At 45.0% G+C, this 20,799-nt stretch overlaps 2 protein-coding genes across 2 annotated transcripts; one reads left to right on the top strand and one right to left on the bottom strand.

Annotated features, from left to right (window-relative positions):
- Nucleotides 1-10,684: 10,684 nt before the first annotated feature.
- On the bottom strand, nucleotides 10,685-12,063 carry LOC138697041 (autotransporter adhesin BpaC-like; the record flags this gene model as incomplete). Its single annotated transcript, XM_069822634.1, has 3 exons — nucleotides 10,685-10,738; nucleotides 10,791-11,293; nucleotides 11,598-12,063. Coding segments are annotated over 3 exons (1,023 nt in total), but the record flags the coding sequence as incomplete, so codon positions are not given.
- Nucleotides 12,064-12,283: 220 nt separating this feature from the next.
- On the top strand, nucleotides 12,284-20,536 carry LOC138697040 (ice-structuring glycoprotein-like). The gene is made up of 4 exons (XM_069822633.1): nucleotides 12,284-12,930; nucleotides 13,247-13,305; nucleotides 14,087-15,177; nucleotides 20,315-20,536. Exons 1-4 carry the CDS (start codon nucleotides 12,284-12,286, stop codon nucleotides 20,534-20,536), a joined length of 2,019 nt encoding a protein of 672 aa, XP_069678734.1.
- Nucleotides 20,537-20,799: the final 263 nt, after the last annotated feature.

The following is a 20,799-nucleotide window of genomic DNA, read 5'->3' as shown; positions in this document are numbered from 1 at the left end:
GATAACAGAAATGAAAGATAGCAACGATAACAGAGGAGGATTAGTTTAGATTGTAGCCGAGATTGTTTCTAAACAAGAATAATGTAGATAACTATTGCAAAGTTATTACTAGGGACTGGATTTGTAGTTTTTTTTTACCTATTCTTTTCCTTGCTTCTGAACTCCTAATTTCTTCAATATTTTTCCGAATTATGATCGTAGGAGTTATATATGTGAAATCTGTTGAACCTAAAAAAAACCTAAAGTGGACCTTAGTATCTAAAAGAACCTAACTCATTGTTGATAAGCTTTATCCTATATTTACTGCATTATATATTGACCTTTTTTTATTTTGAGAGAAATATCAATACATTTCTCTCAGGAAAAATCTGTACTTAGCAGTGACAACATCTATGGCTCCCTTCCTTTCCTCAAGACATATTTCAGTGACCTTCCAAAATATATAGAGTACTTGGAATCTTTGTCGCTACAACTGAAAGTTGCAATTGGTGTCATTGAATTGCTTCTACAGAAACAAGTACCAGGTCCTGTGGGTGAAGCCATTACATTAAAACTGAAGAAAGCATTGGAGACGAATCCAGGGTTTGAAACAATGAAAAATGTGTCCTCCATTCTCCAAGAGGAAAAACTTCAATTGTCAGTTACCATGGGTACCTGTACAGTGGCAGCGATTAAATTTGCGCCTATGACGTCATGTGCTATCAATAGAATCTTTTCGTCCTTCAAATGCAAAACTTTTCAATCGAGAATCTTGAAAAGTATTTGGTCATATATTGCAACCAGGAACAGTATCAGTAAATAATGTTGTCTGCTACTTTTCAAAATAATTCTTGGCCAAGTTTCAACAAATTTAATTCAAAAGTTGTGTGTACTGTACCTTTTATCTGTTGAAAATTGAAATTTATGTAGTTATATCCAGGCAAATTATATTAGATTAAATGTTAATTGTTACAATCATTTATTCAAACTACAAATAATGTTAAAGGGGGCGGAGCAAAAATTTCGAATCTTATAAATGTTTATAAATACAGTGAAACCTGCCTTTGCGGTCACTTCATTTAAATGTCCACCTGGTCAAAAGGCCAATTTTCTATGGAACCAAATGGATTTTCCATAAGATCAATACAAATTCTCTCTTTATTTAGTGGCCACCTCATGTGCTGGTCAGCGCCCAGGGTCTATGAAGAGGTGAGATGAAAAATGATTGAAGAAAGTAAGAAGGAAACATCTCGTAGAAAATTTTCAGAAATATTCAAATGTGGAAGGACATTAATTTACGGTATAATTAAGAATATAGATGAAATATTAAAAGGAAAATATGCGTGCTGGCCAAAAAAGGAAGAGAGAATCTGTGTGAGGTAATCTGAATGGTTCAAGTGTGCGAGGACGAAGAAATTGCCAAAGAACTCAATGTAAGCAATTTTGTTGCTTGTAATGGGTGGTTAGAGTGCTTTAGAAAACGGCATAACATTGCATTTCGTTCTGTGTCTGGTGAAGGAAGTGGCATTAAAACCAATGTCATTGAAGAATGGAAAAAATAGACTGCCTTCAATTCTTACGGATTATGAACTCAGAGACATTTACAATGTTAACGAAATAGGTTTTTTTTTTCAGGGCCCTCCCTAACAAAACTTTAAGTTTTAAGAAAAAAGAGTGCAAAGGGGGGAAGTTGATAAAAGTCAAAATAACCTTGCTCTTTTGTTGTAATGCTGCAGGAGAAAGAGAACCACTCTTAATAATAGGGAAATTATTGAAATCGAGATGTTTGAAAAATGTTGACATGGGCTTATTTGGAGTGAAGTGAACTGCAACAATAAAGCTGGATGACATCATCATTGTTTGGGAATTGGCTAAGCGATTTCCAAGATTAAATGACAAAGTCGCAATGTGATCAGTGTTTCTTCCCCCAAATACATCACACCTCCAGCCCCTTGTTGATCAAGGTATTATCCAGTCATTTAAACTGAGGTACCGCAAGAGAGTTTTGAAAAGTCTAGTTGCAAGAATGGAAGAGGCTGACATTAATATGCACGATTGTTGTACGCACACAGTACTAAAAAGTCAATGAAATTGAGTATTTTCATGCTGATACATAAAAAACCGTAACCTTAATCAAGCGGTCACCTGATAAAACGACCATTTTACAAGGTAACTTCAGATGACCACTTTAGACAGGTTTCACTGTAGTTTGGTTCTTGAAAAGTTCAGTTTCGTGGTCCATGTTGCCTTAATCATCGCCGGCTGCTATACTACACACCTTCCCACTACTGCCCATCTCCGTGTAATCTTGTGTACACAAATTTGCCACAACTCGACCCACTGAATACTTATTGCCGTGAGTCAACAGTACGCTGCAGACAGCTTCAGTTAGTTTGACAGCCTGACGTGATAAGTGTTCTTAAGCAAGGTATCAGTCTGCTGTGTTAACATGCAATCATGGTGTGTTGCTGTGTGAAAGTAAAGGCCGTGGAGTAGCAGGAATTTCATTTCATGAATTTCCTGTTAATGCAGAGCGAGCTGAAGCATGGTTGAAAGCAATTTCAAGAGACAACTTCCTACCGAATTTTAATTCAAGAAGTTCTGTAGTGTGTAGTTCACTAACCTGGACTGAAAATAAGGAAACTAAAATATGATTCTATTCCCAGTGTTTTCAGTGGATACCCTTCTTACAAAATTACACCTAGAAAGGCGCGCAGAAAACTTGTGTGCTAATCAGAGAGGTACAAAGAGAAAACGTAATAACAGTCCTGAATGCAACACCGAAAATGCAAATGACGCGGATACTGTTACTGATAAGTCATTCCACTCCGTTGCAGTTCAAACTGAAAGCAACATTAAACATAAATTAAGAGATGCTGAGGCGGAAAAAAGAAAACTTCGATTGAAATTGTGGCGGGGAATGTAAATATACGAAAATTAGAGCTCAGCCTACAAGATGCCAACAGGAAATTAGAAAAATATAAAAATAAGTATTACGAGGCTCTTTCTGCCATATTAAATATCAATGAAAATGATCCCTCGTATCTTAAAGCCTCAATGTTATTAGAGTTAATAACAAATTTTCAGAAAAAATATCCTAGATGGTCGGAAAGTACAGTGAAGCACTGTGTGCTTTGGCAATATGCGAGTCCTAAAGGGTACAAACATGCCAGAAATTACATTTTCGATATCCCTAGCAAGAGTACACTTTCCAGATATGTAGGGGATTTGTCATGTGGCACTGGAATAACACCTCTCATAAAAAGTCGTCTCCTTCTGGAATCGAATCAACTAAACCAGGCAGAAAAAAAGTGTTCATTAATAGTGGACGAAATATCAATCAAGCAACAGTTGATATATGACAAGAAACTAGATTCTTTCTTCGGTGAGTAAGATACTTCTGCAAATTTATACAATGCAGAAGATAATGATAATAGAGAGGGTGATAACAAAACAACAGAGAAGCAAACCATCCTGGCAAATAACTTCTTTCTTTTTTGATATCAGGACTGACAACGCAATACAAACTTCCTGCAGCATACTTCTTCTCAAAGAGGCTTTCTGGTGCGGACCTCCATAAACTCACTCTGTCTGTAATAGAAGAAATCGAATCTTGTGGGTTCTTAGTGTTGCGTGTAGTAACAGACAATCATAAAACAAATGTAAACATGATGTGTAAGCTGTCATCCTCGAAAAGTGTGAAACCAAGAATACCTCACCCCCACAACATTGAGCGACCTCTTTATCTTGCATTCGATCAGTGCCACATACTAAAGAATATAAGAAATGCATTCCTAGATAAAGTTATGTTTGATGGTGATGAGGCAGCCACGTAAAGGAACTGTATGAACTTCAGTCAACAGAAACTACGAAGCCAGTTCCTGTTCTCACCCACAAACACATTGCTCTCACTAATTTCGAGAAGATGAATGTCAAACGCGCCAAAGATATATTTCCATTAGAAGTTATCACGGCATTGGAATACCTGAAAGACCATTCACAACAGATAGGCGCACATGAGTTTTGTAATGCTGGAGCAACAATCACTTTCATGAAGAACATTAAAAAGTGGTTCGACATTCATGATATTAGCAGCAGTAATACGGACATGCATAAACCGGAGAAAATGCATTTGTTTAACATTAATGATGAGAGGTTGCAGTGGCTCGAGCATGATTTTCCTCGCTACCTTGCCAAAATAAAAGACGAGAGTGAAAAGAAAGGAAAGGGATTTCTCAGTAAAGAGACATACCAAGCCATCCTCGTAACATCGTCGTCTACAGTAGAGTGGATTCCATTTTGTGCTCACAAGGGCTTTTAACAGTGACGCAATAGAACTATTTTGCAATGCATTACGGCAAATGTCAGGGAATAATGATATGCTGGATGCAGAGCAGTTTAAACAGAATTCTGAAAACAGGCATTCTTTCAGTTCCATCAACCAGCAACATTGAAAGCAGGAGTGAGACAAATATGATAGGAATGACAAGGAAAAATATTTCCTGTGCAGAAAATAGTACACTTACCGCAGACAGTAACTGATATCCTTCTACGAGTGCAGAATACACCTTGTAAGTAACTATAAAAGTAATAGTGGCATTTTAAAAAGAAGTTTAGTATGCAAATGTTACATTACAAAATGAATAATATCTCATAAACCTCATTCATAGGCTTGAATATCGTAAGTATCAAGTTTCTTGCAAATGTAACATTTTTATTCCACAGTTTTAAATTCGTAATGAATTATACTTGTTTTCTTTCACAGCTCTTGGGTATCCAAGTATTGAGATAGGAAGTATGGCATACATCGGAGGCTACATTGTGTCTAAAGTGGTAAAGAAAATTAATTGTCATCTGTGTGTGAATAATATAGCCATATCGAAATGCAGCTCCATACTAATGGATTTAATCTATAAAAGAGACGACTGTAATAAGCTCAACTACCCTTCAAACTCTCTACTTTGGATTTTGAAAGCAATTCACGAGTTTGTTATGAAGGCAGTTATCATCTAACGTCAGTGCCAGTCTATCAGAAGTTGTTACTCCCATTCTGAGTGAAGCTCCACTACTGAAGTGCTCTCAGCCTGGCCATTCACAAACAATGAGTGAAATAATTTGTGAAAGTGTAATTCTCTTGTTTCTAAAGAACATAGCCTTACAAACAACTGAACGTTTTGAACGAGTAAAATATTTGAACACGAAACCTCAAAGTAGAAAGGTTTTACGTGTGTAACCAAATACGATCTATGTTCTAACAGTGACACTGCGTCGATTTCAAGCCTGCCATGGAGGTGGGAAGGTGTGTAGTATAGCAGCCGGCGAGGCCTTAATAAATATATATATATTTTTTTTATGAATAAGGATACTTTTTTAACAATCAGGCAGTTTTTGCATCCCCTTTCACAGATTGGACATAATAATAATATAATCCGTGGTCCTACAGCCCGTGAAGAGCATAGACTAGAAGAGCCTCATGCCCACATGCCGAAGCAGAGGTGGACGATCATCCTACCAGAATGGAGGTATGGTGTGGTTAGCACGATGATCCCCCAAGCAGTTATAGCTGGTATTCACAACCGGATTTTGCTACCTACCGTAGCTCCCCAAGTGCAACACGATGCTGGGTGAGCACCGGTCCCATACACTGGCCGAAATTTTATGACAAAATTTCTTCCCCCATGAGGAATCGAACCAGCGCGCATTACGTAACGCGAGTCCTAGGCGGGATGCCTAAGACCGCGACACCACGGTGTGGGACACAGATTGGACATAAAACCCAAAAAAAACCTACTTCACTTATTCCAAAATCCCTAAAAGGGTCCGGTTCCTAGTTATTAGGAATAGGATGATGATGATGATGCTGCTGCTGCGCTCATACCGCTGCTGCTGCTACTACTGCTACTGCTGGTGTTGCTACTCCTGCTGCTCCTGCTGCTGTTGCTACTGCCGCTGCTGCTCCCACTACTGCTGCTGCTCCTGCTGCTGTTGCTACTGCTGCTGCTGTTCCTGCTGCTGCTGCTACTGCTACTGCTGCTCCTGCTGCTGCTGCTGCTCCTGCTGCTGCTAATGCCAACTGCTCATACTGTTGCTGCTGCTCCTGCTGCTACTGCTGCTGTTCCTGCCGCTGCTCATACTGCTGCTGCTGCTCCTAGTGCTGCTGCTGCTCCTGCTGCTGCTGCTGCTACTGCTACGGCTGCTCCTCCTCCTGCTGCTGCTCCTCTTTGTGCTGCTGCTGCTCCTGCTGTTATTGCTGCTGCTGCTGCTAATACTGCTGGTGCTCCTCGTCCTACTGCTCCTGCTAATGCCATTCCTACTGCTATTCCTTCTACTACATCTGCTGCTCTTTCTGCTCCTGCTCCTGCTATTGCTGCTTCTAATGCTGCTGCTACTCCTGCTGCTCCTGCTCTTGATGCTGTTGCTTCTCCTGCTCCTGCTGCAGCTGCTCCTGCTGCTGTTGCTACTGCTGCTGCTGCTCCTGCTGCTGCTGCTGCTCCTACTCCTGCTCTTGCTCCTGCTGCTGCTGCTCCTGCTACTGCTGCTCCTGCTGCTGCTGCTACTGATGCTGCTGCTGTTGCTACTGCTGCTGCTGCTGCTTCTCTTGCTCCTGCTGCTGTTGCTCCTACTGCTACTGCTGCTCCTACTGCTACTATTCCTGTTCCTGCTGCTGCTCCTGCTCCCGCTCCTGCTGCTACTGCTGCTGCTGCTCCTGCTCCTGCTGCTGCTGCTACTACTGCTGCTCCTCCTGCTACAACTGCAGCTCCTGATCCTGCTGCTGCTACAGCTGCTGCTGCTCCTGTTACTGCTGTTGCTCCTGCTCCTGCTCCTGCTGTTGCTGCTCCTACTGCTGCTGCTGATCCTGCTTCTGCTGCTGCTGTTGCTACTTCTCCTGCTCCTGCTACTGCTGCTGCTGCTGCTACTGCTGCTCCTGCTCCTGTTACTGCTGCTGCTCCTGCCCCTGTTCCTGCTGCTACTGCTGCTCCTACTGCTGCTGCTGCTCCTGCTTCTGCTGCTGCTATTGTTGCTGCTTCTCCTGCTCCTGCTACTGCTGCTGCTACTGCTGTTGCTGCTACTGCTGCTCCTGCTGCTCATACTGCTGCTGCTGGTCATAATGCTGCTGCTCATACAACTGCTGCTGCTGCTCATACTACTGCTGTTGCTGCTGCTGCTACTGCTGCTGCTCCTGCCGCTGCTCATACTGCTGCTGCTGCTCCTAGTGCTGCTGCTGCTCCTGCTGCTGCTGCTACTGCTCCTGCTGCTGCTGCTACTGCTACTGCTGCTCCTCCTGCTGCTGCTCCTCTTTGTGCTGCTGCTGCTCCTGCTGTTATTGCTGCTGCTGCTGCTACTACTGCTGGTGCTCCTCGTCCTACTGCTCCTGCTAATGCCATTCCTACTGCAATTCCTTCTACTACATCTGCTGCTCTTTCTGCTCCTGCTGCTGCAGCTGCTATTATTGCTACTGCTACTCCTGCTCCTGTTACTGTTGCTGCTCCTGCTCCTGCTATTGCTGCTTCTAATGCTGCTGCTACTCCTGCTGCTCCTGCTCTTGATGCTGTTGCTCCTCCTGCTCCTGCTGCTGTTGCTACTGCTGCTGCTGCTCCTGCTGCTGCTGCTCCTACTCCTGCTATTGCTCCTGCTGCTGCTGCTCCTGCTACTGCTGCTCCTCCTGCTGCTGCTGCTGCTACTGATGCTGCTGCTGCTGTTGCTACTGCTGCTGCTGCTGCTTCTCCTGCTCCTGCTGCTGTTGCTCCTACTGCTACTGCTGCTCCTACTGCTACTATTCCTGTTCCTGCTGCTGCTGCTCCTGCTCCTGCTGCTGCTGCTCCTGCTGCTGCTGCTACTACTGGTGCTCCTCCTGCTACAACTGCAGCTCCTGCTCCTGCTGCTGCTGCTCCTGTTACTGCTGTTGCTCCTGCTCCTGCTCCTGCTGTTGCTGCTCCTTCTGCTGCTGCTGATCCTGCTTCTGCTGCTGTTGCTACTTCTCCTGCTCCTGCTACTGCTGCTGCTGCTGCTACTGCTGCTCCTGCTCCTGTTACTGCTGCTGCTCCTGCTGCTGCTCCTACTGCTGCTGCTGCGGCTATTGTTGCTGCTTCTCCTGCTCCTGCTACTGCTGCTGCTACTGCTGTTGCTGCTGCTGCTACTGCTACTGCTGCTCCTGCTGCTCATACTGCTGCTGCTCATACTGCTGCTGCTCATACATCTGCTGCTGCTGCTCATACAACTGCTGTTGCTGCTGCTACTGCTGCTGCTCCTGCCGCTGCTCATACTGCTGCTGCTGCTCCTAGTGCTGCTGCTGCTGCTCCTGCTGCTGCTGCTACTGCTACTGCTGCTCCTCCTCCTGCTGCTGCTCCTCTTTGTGCTGCTGCTGCTCCTGCTCTTATTGCTGCTGCTGCTGCTACTACTGCTAGTGCTCCTTGTCCTACTGCTCCTGCTAATGCCATTCCTACTGCTATTCCTTCTAATACATCTGCTGCTCTTTCTGCACCTCCTCCTGCTATTGCTGCTTCTAATGCTGCTGCTACTCCTGCTTCTCCTGCTCTTGATGCTGTTGCTTCTCCTGCTCCTGCTGCTGCTGCTCCTGCTCCTGCTGCTGTTGCTACTGCTGCTGCTGCTCCTGCTGCTGCTCCTACTCCTGCTCTTGCTCCTGCTGCTGCTGCTCCTGCTACTGCTGCTCCTGCTGCTACTGATGCTGCTGCTGCTGTTGCTACTGCCGCTGCTGCTGCTTCTCCAGCTCCTGCTCCTGCTGCTGTTGCGCCTACTGCTACTGCTGCTCCTACTGCTACTATTCCTGTTCCTGCTGCTGCTGCTGCTCCTGCTGCTACTGCTGCTGCTGCTCCTGCTACTACTGCTGCTCCTCCTGCTACAACTGCAGCTCCTGCTCCTGCTGCTGCTGCTGCTCCTGTTACTGCTGTTGCTCCTGCTCCTGTTGTTGCTGCTCCTACTGCTGCTGCTGATCCTGCTTCTGCTGCTGCTGTTGCTACTTCTCCTGCTCCTGCTACTGCTGCTGCTGCTGCTACTGCTGCTCCTGCTCCTGTTACTGCTGCTGCTCCTGCCCCTGCTCCTGCTGCTGCTGCTCCTACTGCTGCTGCTGCTCCTGCTTCTGCTGCTGCTATTGTTGCTGCTTCTCCTGCTAATGCTGCTGCTCCCGCTGCTGTTGCTACTGCTGCTGCTGCTGCTCCTATTCCTGCTCCTGTTCCTGCTGCTGCTGCTCCTGCTCCTGCTGCTACTGCTGCTGCTGCTCCTGCTGCTGCTGCTACTACTGCTGCTCCTGCTACAACTGCAGCTCCTGCTCCTGCTGCTGCTGCTCCTGTTACTGCTGTTGCTCCTGCTCCTGCTGTTGCTGCTCCTACTGCTGCTGCTGATCCTGCTTCTGCTGCTGCTGTTGCTACTTCTCCTGCTCCTGCTACTGCTGCTGCTGCTACTGCTGCTCCTGCTCCTGTTACTGCTGCTGCTCCTGCCCCTGCTCCTGCTGCTACTACTGCTCCTACTGCTGCTGCTGCTCCTGCTTCTGCTGCTGCTATTGTTGCTGCTTCTCCTGCTCCTGCTACTGCTGCTGCTACTGCTGTTGCTGCTGCTGCTACTACTACTGCTGCTCCTGCTGCTACTGCTGCTCATACTGCTGCTGCTGCTCACACTGCTGCTGCTCATACAACTGCTGCTGCTGCTCCTGCCGCTGCTCATACTGCTGCTGCTGCTCCTAGTGCTGCTGCTGCTCCTAGTGCTGCTGCTGCTACTGCTCCTGCTGCTGCTGCTACTCCTACTGCTGCTCCTCCTCCTGCTGCTGCTCCTCTTTGTGCTGCTGCTGCTCCTGCTGTTATTGCTGCTGCTGCTGCTACTACTGCTGGTGCTCCTCGTCCTACTGCTCCTGCTAATGCCATTCCTACTGCTATTCCTTCTACTACATCTGCTGCTCTTTCTGCTCCTGCTCCTGCTATTGCTGCTTCTAATGCTGCTGCTACTCCTGCTGCTCCTGCTCTTGATGCTGTTGCTTCTCCTGCTCCTACTCCTGGTCTTGCTCCTGCTGCTGCTGCTCCTGCTGCTGCTGCTGCTGCTGTTGCTACTGCTGCTGCTGCTTCTCCAGCTCCTGCTCCTGCTGCTGTTGCTCCTACTGCTACTGCTGCTCCTACTGCTACTATTCCTGTTCCTGCTGCTGCTGCTCCTGCTCCTGCTGCTACTGCTGCTGCTGCTCCTGCTACTACTGCTGCTCCTCCTGCTACAACTGCAGCTCCTGCTCCTGCTGCTGCTGCTGCTCCTGTTACTGCTGTTGCTCCTGCTCCTGCTCCTGCTGTTGTTGCTCCTTCTGCTGCTGCTGATCCTGCTTCTGCTGCTGTTGCTACTTCTCCTGCTCCTGCTACTGCTGCTGCTGCTGCTACTGCTGCTCCTGCTCCTGTTACTGTTGCTGCTCCTGCCCCTGCTCCTGCTGCTGCTGCTCCTACTGCTGCTGCTGCTCCTGCTGCTGTTATTGTTGCTGCTTCTCCTGCTCCTGCTACTGCTGCTGCTACTGCTGTTGCTGCTGCTACTGCTACTACTGCTCCTGCTGCTACAGCTGCTCATACTGCTGCTGCTGCTCACATTGCTGTTGCTCATACAACTGCTGCTGCTGCTGCTTATACAACTGCTGTTGCTGCTGCTGCTCCTGCCGCTGCTCATACTGCTGCTGCTGCTCCTAGTGTTGCTGCTGCTGCTACTGCTCCTGCTGCTGCTACTGCTACTGCTGCTCCTCCTCCTGCTGCTGCTCCTCTTTGTGCTGCTGCTGCTGCTGCTACTACTGCTGGTGCTCCTCGTCCTACAGCTCCTGCTAATGCCATTCCTACTGCATTTCCTTCTACTATATCTGCTGCTCTTTCTGTTCCTGCTGCTGCTACTCCTGCTCCTGTTGCTGCTCCTGCTCCTGCTCCTGCTATTGCTGCTTCTAATGCTGCTGCTACTCCTGCTGCTCCTGCACTTGATGCTGTTGCTTCTCCTGCTCCTGCTCCTGCTGCTGCTCCTGTTACTGCTGCTGCTCCTGCTGCTGCTGCTCCTACTCCTGCTCTTGCTCCTGCTGCTGCTGCTCCTGCTACTGCTGCTCCTGCTGCTGCTGCTGCTACTGATGATGCTGCTGCTGTTGCTACTGCTGCTGCTGCTGCTTCTCCTGCTCCTGCTGCTGTTGCTCCTACTGCTACTGCTGCTCCTACTGCTACTATTCCTGTTCCTGCTGCTGCTGCTCCTGCTCCTGCTGCTACTGCTGCTGCTGCTCCTGCTGCTGCTGCTACTACTGCTGCTCCTCCTGCTACAACTGCAGCTCCTGCTCCTGCTGCTGCTGCTACTGCTGCTGCTGCTCCTGTTACTGCTGTTGCTCCTGCTCCTGCTCGTGCTGTTGCTGCTCCTACTGCTGCTGCTGATCCTGCTTCTGCTGCTGCTGTTGCTACTTCTCCTGCTCCTGCTACTGCTGCTGCTGCTACTGCTGCTCCTGTTACTGCTGCTGCTCCTGCCCCTGCTACTGCTCCTACTGCTGCTGCTGCTCCTGCTTCTGCTGCTGCTATTGTTGCTGCTTCTCCTGCTCCTGCTATTGCTGTTGCTGCTGCTGCTACTGCTGCTCCTGCTGCTACTGCTGCTCATACTGCTGCTGCTGCTCATATTGCTGCTGCTCATACAACTGCTGCTGCTGCTCATACAACTGCTGTTGCTGCTGCTGCTACTGCTGCTACTCCTGCCGCTGCTCATACTGCTGCTGCTGCTACTGCTCCTGCTGCTGCTGCTACTGCTACTGCTGCTCCTCCTCCTGCTGCTGCTCCTCTTTGTACTGCTGCTGCTTCTGCTGTTATTGCTGCTGCTGCTGCTACTACTGATGGTGCTCCTCGTCCTACTGCTCCTGCTAATGCCATTCCTACTGCTATTCCTTCTACTACATCTGCTGCTCTTTCTGCTCCTGCTGCTGCTGCTGCTGCTACTATTGCTACTGCTACTCCTGCTCCTGTTACTGTTGCTGCTCCTGCTCCTGCTATTGCTGCTTCTAATGCTGCTGCTACTCCTGCTGCTCCTGCTTTTGATGCTGTTGCTTCTCCTGCTGCTGCTGCTCCTGCTGCTGTTGCTACTGCTGCTGCTGCTCCTGCTACTGCTGCTCCTACTCCTGCTCTTGCTCCTGCTGCTGCTGCTCCTGCTACTGCTGCTCCTGCTGCTGCTGCTACTGATGCTGCTGCTGTTGCTACTGCTGCTGCTGCTGCTTCTCCAGCTCCTGCTCCTGCTGCTGTTGCTCCTACTGCTACTGCTGCTCCTACTGCTACTATTCCTGTTCCTGCTGCTGCTGCTCCTGCTCCTGCTGCTGCTGATGCTCCTGCTGCTGCTACTACTGCTGCTCCTGCTACAACTGCAGCTCCTGCTCCTGCTGCTGCCACTGCTGCTGATGCTCCTGTTACTGCTGTTGCTCCTGCTCCTGCTGCTGCTGTTGCTGCTCCTACTGCTGCTGCTGATCCTGCTTCTGCTGCCGCTGTTGCTACTTCTCCTGCTCCTGCTACTGCTGCTGCTCCTGCCCCTGCTCCTGCTACTGCTGCTCCTACTGCTGCTGCTGCTCCTACTGCTGCTGCTGCTCCTGCTTCTGCTGCTGCTTTTGTTGTTGCCGCTTCTCCTGCTCCTGCTACTGCTGCTGCTACTGCTGTTGCTGCTGCTGCTACTGCTACTACTGCTCCTGCTGCTACTGCTACTCATACTGCTGCTGCTGCTCATACTGCTGCTGCTCATACAACTGCTGCTCTTGCTGCTCCTACTGCTGCTGCTGATCCTGCTTCTGCTGCTGCTGTTGCTACTTCTCCTGCTCCTGCTACTGCTGCTGCTCCTGCCCCTGCTCCTGCTACTGCTGCTCCTACTGCTGCTGCTGCTCCTGCTTCTGCTGCTGCTATTGTTGCCGCTTCTCCTGCTACTGCTGCTGCTACTGCTGTTGCTGCTGCTGCTACTGCTACTACTGCTCCTGCTGCTACTGCAGCTCATACTGCTGCTGCTGCTCATACTGCTGCTGCTCATACTACTGCTGCTGCTGCTGCTCATACAACTGCTGTTGCTGCTGCTGCTACTGCTGCTGCTCATACTGCTGCTGCTGCTCCTAGTGCTGCTGCTGCTCCTGCTGCTGCTACTGCTCCTGCTGCTGCTGCTACTGCTGCTCCTCCTCCTGCTGCTGCTCCTCTTTGTGCTGCTGCTGCTCCTGCTGTTATTGCTGCTGCTGCTGATACTACTGCTGGTGCTCCTCGTCCTACTGCTCCTGCTAATGCCATTCCTACTGCTATTCCTTCTACTACAGCTGCTGCTCTTTCTGCTCCTGCTGCTGCTGCTACTATTGCTACTGCTACTCCTGCTCCTGTTACTGTTGCTGCTCCTGCTCCTGTTCCTGCTATTGCTGCTTCTAATGCTGCTGCTACTCCTGCTGCTCCTGCTCTTGATGCTGTTGCTTCTCCTGCTCCTGCTGCTGCTGCTGCTCCTGCTGCTGTTGCTACTGCTGCTGCTGCTCCTGCTGCTGCTGCTCCTACTCCTGCTCTTGCTCCTGCGGCTGCTGCTCCTGCTACTGCTGCTCCTGCTGCTGCTGCTGCTACTGATGCTGCTGCTGTTGCTACTGCTGCTGCTCCTGCTTCTCCTGCTCCTGCTGCTGTTGCTCCTACTGCTACTGCTGCTCCTACTGCTACTATTCCTGTTCCTGCTGCTGCTGCTCCTGCTCCTGCTGCTACTGCTGCTGCTGCTCTTGCTGCTGCTGCTACTACTGCTGCTCCTCCTGCTACAACTGCAGCTCCTGCTCCTGCTGCTGCTGCTACTGCTGCTGCTGCTCCTGTTACTGCTGTTGCTCCTGCTCCTGCTCCTGCTGTTGCTGCTCCTACTGCTGCTGCTGATCCTGCTTCTGCTGCTGCTGTTGCTACTTCTCCTGCTCCTGCTACTGCCGCTGCTGCTACTGCTGCTTCTGTTACTGCTGCTGTTCCTGCCCCTGCTCCTGCTGCTGCTGCTCCTACTGCTCCTGCTGCTCCTGCTTCTGCTGCTGCTATTGTTGCTGCTTCTCCTGCTCCTGCTACTGCTGCTGCTACTGCTACTGCTGCTCCTGCTGCTCATACTGCTGCTGCTGCTGCTCATACAACTGCTGTTGCTGCTGCTGCTACTGCTGCTGCTCCTGCCGCTGCTCATACTGCTGCTGCTGCTCCTAGTGCTGCTGCTGCTCCTGCTGCTGCTGCTACTGCTCCTGCTGCTGCTGCTACTGCTACTGCTGCTCCTCCTCCTGCTGCTGCTCCTCTTTGTGCTGCTGCTGCTCCTGCTATTATTGCTGCTGCTGCTGCTACTACTGCTGGTGCTCCTCGTCCTACTGCTCCTGCTAATGCCATTCCTACTGCTATTCCTTCTACTACATATGCTGCTCTTTCTGCTCCTGCTGCTGCTGCTGCTACTATTGCTACTGCTACTCCTGCTCCTGTTACTGTTGCTGCTCCTGCTCCTGCTCCTGCTATTGCTGCTTCTAATGCTGCTGCTACTCCTGCTGCTCCTGCTCTTGATGCTGTTGCTTCTCCTGCTCCTGCTGCTGCTGCTGCTCCTGCTGCTGTTGCTACTGCTGCTGCTGCTCCTGCTGCTGCTGCTCCTACTCCTGCTCTTGCTCCTGCTGCTCCTGCTGCTGCTGCTCCTGCTACTGCTGCTCCTGCTGCTGCTGCTGCTGCTACTGATGCTGCTGTTGCTGTTGCTACTGCTGCTGCTGCTGCTTCTCCTGCTCCTGCTCCTGCTGCTGTTGCTCCTACTGCTACTGCTGCTCCTACTGCTACTATTCCTGTTCCTGCTGCTGCTGCTCCTGCTCCTGCTCCTGCTGCTACTGCTGCTGCTGCTCCTGCTCCTGCTGCTGCTGCTACTACTGCTGCTCCTCCTGCTACAACTGCAGCTCCTGCTCCTGCTGCTGCTGCTACTGCTGCTGCTGCTCCTGTTACTGCTGTTGCTCCTGCTCCTGCTCCTGCTGTTGCTGCTCCTACTGCTGCTGCTGATCCTGCTTCTACTGCTGCTGTTGCTACTTCTCCTGCTCCTGCTACTGCTGCTGCTGCTGCTGCTACTGCTGCTCCTGCTCCTGTTACTGCTGCTGCTCCTGCCCCTGCTCCTGCTGCTGCTGCTCCTACTGCTGCTGCTGCTCCTGCTTCTGCTGCTGCTATTGTTGCTGCTTCTCCTGCTCCTGCTACTGCTGCTGCTACTGCTGTTGCTGCTGCTGCTACTACTCCTGCTGCTATTACTCCTGCTGCTCCTGCTGCTGCTGCTGCTTCTGCTGCTGCTGCTGCTCCTGCTGCTGCTCTTGCTGCTGCTGCTCCTGCTGCTGCTGCTGCTCCTGCTGCTGCTGCTCTTGCTGCTGCTGCTGCTCTTGCTCCTGCTGCTGCTGCTGCTCTTGCTCCTGCTGCTGCTGCTGCTCTTGCTCCTGCTGCTGCTGCTGCTCCTGCGGCTGCTGCTGTTCCTGCTACTCCTATACATTTAGGAGCCACAATCAGATAGTTCACCCTTTTCAATTTCCCAAAATAAAAATAAAATAATTTTTATTACAATAATACATTTTCCTGTACCCATGTTAAAGTTTAAGTGTGCTGCAACATCAGAGAAAATTTACACAGCTATTCACCAACTGTGTATTTAATAACATATTTTTTTCTTAATTTCCACTTTTTTTTAGTGACTCTCATCTCTATCTCCCTCCGGAATGAAATTGATATTCTCACAGAATCAGTTAAACTGGCCTAAATATTTAATACTTTAATTCACTTATGGAACGGAATTTCTTTATAATCTCTACAAACTGATACACACTTCCCCACTCATACACACGGCATGCACAAGCTGTCAGTGACCTGCATAGACTATTTCCGATACATGTAAATCTTATTTTTAAGGGGAGGTGGTTGTATAATTTGAATTTTTTCCTATTTCATCGTAATTTTCCTTTTTTTTTTTTCATTATGTAGAAATATCATTGCTGCAACAACTTAAATTTGAAATTAGTAAAAAAAAAATTGGGGCAGAAATCTTGGGCAGAAAAAGTACCAGGGCACTGCAGTTCACAACAGTGAATATATCTCAGCCATTTTTAAGATAAATTCAAAACCTCTCTGTCTTTTTACTCCTAAAAGCACATTCTGTAAAATGGTTATAGCATAATTTTGATATTCGTTTTCACAATGTTCAAATAAAGCATAGGTTACATCTTAAGAATAAATTTTAGAGATATTTTTTTAATGCAACAAAATAACAAATCTCTGATACACAGAAAAGTTTCATAATACCCTAAGAATGAGTGTTTCAAATATCATGCATGTAGCATCAAATAGTTCCGAAGATATAACGATAGTAACTCTTTTGTGTGAGAATAAAACAAACAATTAAAGTTACCAGAAATTTCAATCATAGTTCAGTGTAATTTAAAAACCCTGTGCATCAGAGCTTTGAAAATGACAGCTAAAAGTACCATAAATGTATTAAATTTAGTGTGATGAAAGTTTCAAATTTGAAAGATTATTTTAAAGCAAGAAATTTTCCTTTTAAAAATATACTGGTTTTTCGCCAAATTTTAACCATCCTTTTCCCTTGAAAACACCGTGCACCAGAGCTTTAAAAATGGCAGCTAAAAGCGCTATAAATGTGCATTAAATTTGTGCAATGAAAGTTTAAAATTTCAAACATTATTTTAAAGCAAACCTTTTCTAATGTAATCTTCATCTTACGATGTTTGGTGACGTATACACGTCCGTTGATGTGACATATTAATGAATTTAAATACTATTATAGTCACAATCATGCCACTGTATGAAAGAAAAATTTCACAACCTCGAGCTCAAGGTTGTGAAATTTTTCTTTCATACAGTGGCATGATTGTACAAACCTTTTCTTTTTAAAAATTTGCTGGTTTTCCACCACATTTTAACTATCCATGCGCCTTGAAAATCATGTGCACCAGAGCTTTAAAATAGCTTTGCAGTAGCTGACAAGGGCATAAATCCACATTAAAATTTACGTAATATATATATTTCTCACATATCGAAGTGTATTTTACAACAAAATCATTTTTTAATTCAACGGTTTTCCACCATATTAAAGCCATCCTCTCTCCTTAACATTCACTGTAGCATTTACAATGAATTTTCCTATTTTCTTTTGTATTAAAGTTTTCTTTTCTTATTGCTTGCCTATTTTTATTTAACAATTTTAATGACAAATACATATGTATTTATTTCCTTCTAGTTACTTATCCTGTATTATAAACCATAAAGTCATTAAATTGTAATATAAATAAGGAATTTATTGGTGAAGCTATAAGAGACGAACACTTTCGCCATGTAATGGCATCTTCAGGTCTTGTACAATTAGTTAACACAAAATGAACACTTTCAGGAATATTTGGTTTTCTAAAAAAAATACTCTCTTAAATATGAATATAAGCATGGATCAATAACACTAATGAGAATGTCATAAAATAAATAGTTGATTTACTTTCGATTACACTAAAACACAATTATTTTTCTTCCAATGAAGAAGTATACCAACAAACTAAGGGATTAGCAATGGGTGATCCGATCTCAGGCCTTCTAGCCAAGATTTTTCTACAGGAATTGGAAAACAAACACGTTCCCAATTTCAAGACAGAATTCAATATACAATTTTATGCTCGATATGTTGATGATACATTGGTATTTTGTAACAATAACAATCTCCACCTGAAGGTGATTTTTAAAAAGTCGAAAATATTTGTGGATATATAACCTTGTGATGTGAAAATTGTTTTCTGTATTAATTGATAAGTTGTTGAATGAAATTGTAAAATAATTCATTATTAGAGAAGGATTTAATTAAATCATCAGCCCTCCAGCGAGGGTGACCAGAAGGATCCTGAATACAAAGCAGTTATATTTTTTTAAGTACATTAATTAAAAAAAAAAGAATACCGGTACTAAATTTTAGATTTGGGATTCGCTTGTTGCCAGAATGTCATATTCACAAAATTATCTTTCTTGAAAATATAAATGATATTGAATGATATGTAAAGAGTCAACTTGTCTGAAATCTTAACCTCAATATGACTTTCAAATTTATCGAAACCAGTCAGGCAAAGGAACTTGGATACACGTAGTTGAACATTAAGGTGAAATTACATAAAACCAAAGCCAATCTTCGGTTCAACAAACAATGCCTTCAACATAAAGTGATCAATAATAATTCCATAGCTGCCAAGAAATTCAATGACAAACTCAATTCTGTTGGCTCAAAAATTAAATTAAATTTCAAAATAAGAAAAAAGAAACACTCAGCAATAAATTATATACACTGCATTTACTCACAGCAAAATCAACTGGTATATATTGGGATAGCATAAAAAAAAGGGCAAGATAAAGTTAATCAATTGATGAAAACTAAATATGAAACTTTAAACAAGAAATTAGACACCATTCTAGCTTCAAAATCGCAGCGAACTACATCATCAATTCAACTAATAGATTAACCAACTTAAAAGACACTTCTCTTTCCCCATCAGAATTAGAAATCATTAACAGAGGCTACAAACATAACTACGAACCATGTGATGAAAATAAAATTCTCGACAATTTAATAATAGAGACAGAACATATTATACAAAGTAGCTCACATGAAAATAAAGAACACCTAAGATATCAAACTTCAAAAATAATTTCAGAGTATGTTAAAGATCCCAAAACCAAACATCAAATACAAAAAGCTAAATCCGAACATAAGAAGGTCATCAAGCTAGAGAAAAAATTTAATCGAAATAATATCATTCATGATTAAATACTTAAAAGGTCAAAATACAACAGTGTTCATAAGTGAAGATTAAAAATAATGGAGATAATTATTACAGTTGTCTGAACACTATTTATTGATAAAATAAATAAAATAAATAAAACTGGTTAGAAACCATACATGTTTCGGGGGTTTCTTTAAGATACGACACGCGGTAGAACATCCACACCGTAGTCGTGGTACAACTACTGAAGATGGGGGAGCATAGCCCCCGAAACATGTATGGTTTCTAACCAGTTTCATTTATTTTATTTATTTTATTAATAAATAGTGTTCAGACAACTGTAATAATTATCTCCATTATTTTTAATATCATTCATATTAAAGCTGATAAATCCGATTCTATTGTTCTGATGAAAAAAAAAGAAGATTACGTTAAGAAAACATCAGAATTTATCACTACAAATCAAATAACAGAACTTAAAGTGGATCCTATTGAACTCTATCAAAAACAAATAAAGCAGGCAATAAAATCAGCAGTTGACCTAATTCCCCCGTCAAAATCCTACAGATATATAAGTAAAAACCCTAGTATCTCTATCTTGAAGAATACCCTAAACTCAAAGCAAATTTATAAATGACACCTGTCGTTAATAGTATGCAGGCTCCAAATCACTAAATTAATAAATTCCTGTTACAACTAAAAAAAAAACACACACACTTCCAATAGAAAATAAATATACACTTCTGAATTCTCAACAACTTATTCAACAGTTAGGTATGTTAAAAGTCAATAAACATGATAAAATGATTTCCTTGGACATAGAAAATCTTTACACGAACATTCACATAGATGAAACCATTCAAATAATAGTTACAAAAATTACAAGGATTACATATCAACCCTAGCACAGTAAAACAAATTGAAAATATATTACACATTTCTTTATATCAAAATTATTTTACTTTCGATAATAGAATATACAAACAAAAAAAGGTTTAGCTATGGGAGATTCAGTGTCAGGCTTCATAGCCGATATTTTTCTTCAGCACTTAGAAAATCAACATATTCCTAATATACAGCTACAACATAGCATTAAAGCATACTTTCGTTATGTTGACGACACTTTAATAATATACAATAGTACTTCATAACCAGAACAAATTGTCAATTCCTTCAATAGTTTGCATCCCGAAATAAATTTCACGCATGAAATATAACATAACAGAAGTATTAACCTCCTTGATCTGAACATTAAGATTAAAAAATCTAAATTTATCTACAACATTTACTGGAAATCTACATCAATCAATTATACCATACATCAAACATCTAATCATCACAGTTCAGTTCAGAAGCTCGGAGACTGCAGTCGGGTTTTTGTGTGCTCCGTGTTGCAAGTTACTACAGTCTTAACAATGGGTAGAAACAAGGATGCAAACTGTGAAGGAGGAAGTGGAAAGGATCACGACAATCAGATTATTTCCACCCTCAAACTTATGTTTGAGGATCTTAAATCTTCAGTGCAGATGGAGGTGAATGAACTAAGAAAATCAGTTGAATTCATGTCTTCCATGTTCAACAGAAAAGGCGCACACAAGACATGAACTCAACTCTACGCAGGAAGTGATGAAGAGGCTAGCACAAGAGAATGACCATCTCAAACAGGAAGTGAGTGATCTGCAGCAGTACACACACAGAGACAATATAATGCTATTTGGAGTTCTGGAGATTGATGAACAATTAACTTATGAAGTCATAGGCGATAGTGAATTGGTGCAACATGATGTAAGCATAGCACTCCTAAGTCTTGTTTGTGTAGCATTACTGTGCACAACAAAATAGAAACATACTTTAAACAAAACAACATCACAGAACTCGAAAAAGATCCCACCACACAATACCACAACACAGTAAAAAGCACAATCAACAAAAGCAAACATGTAATACAGCAAAACATGAAACAACACTCAAACCAATCAAACCAGCAGCACCTAAACTCAATGCGCTACCCAAAATACACAAAGAAAACATCAGACCCCTAATCAACCACAAACAGGCACCAGCACAACAAACTAGCCACACACACGGACAAAATTATCACAAAC

The sequence above is a fragment of the Periplaneta americana genome, chromosome 3, assembly GCF_040183065.1.
Source record: "Periplaneta americana isolate PAMFEO1 chromosome 3, P.americana_PAMFEO1_priV1, whole genome shotgun sequence".
In the NCBI taxonomy this organism is placed as follows: domain Eukaryota; kingdom Metazoa; phylum Arthropoda; class Insecta; order Blattodea; family Blattidae; genus Periplaneta; species Periplaneta americana.
Note: the sequence above shows the minus strand (reverse complement) of the source record. Positions and strands in the feature narration are given on the sequence as shown.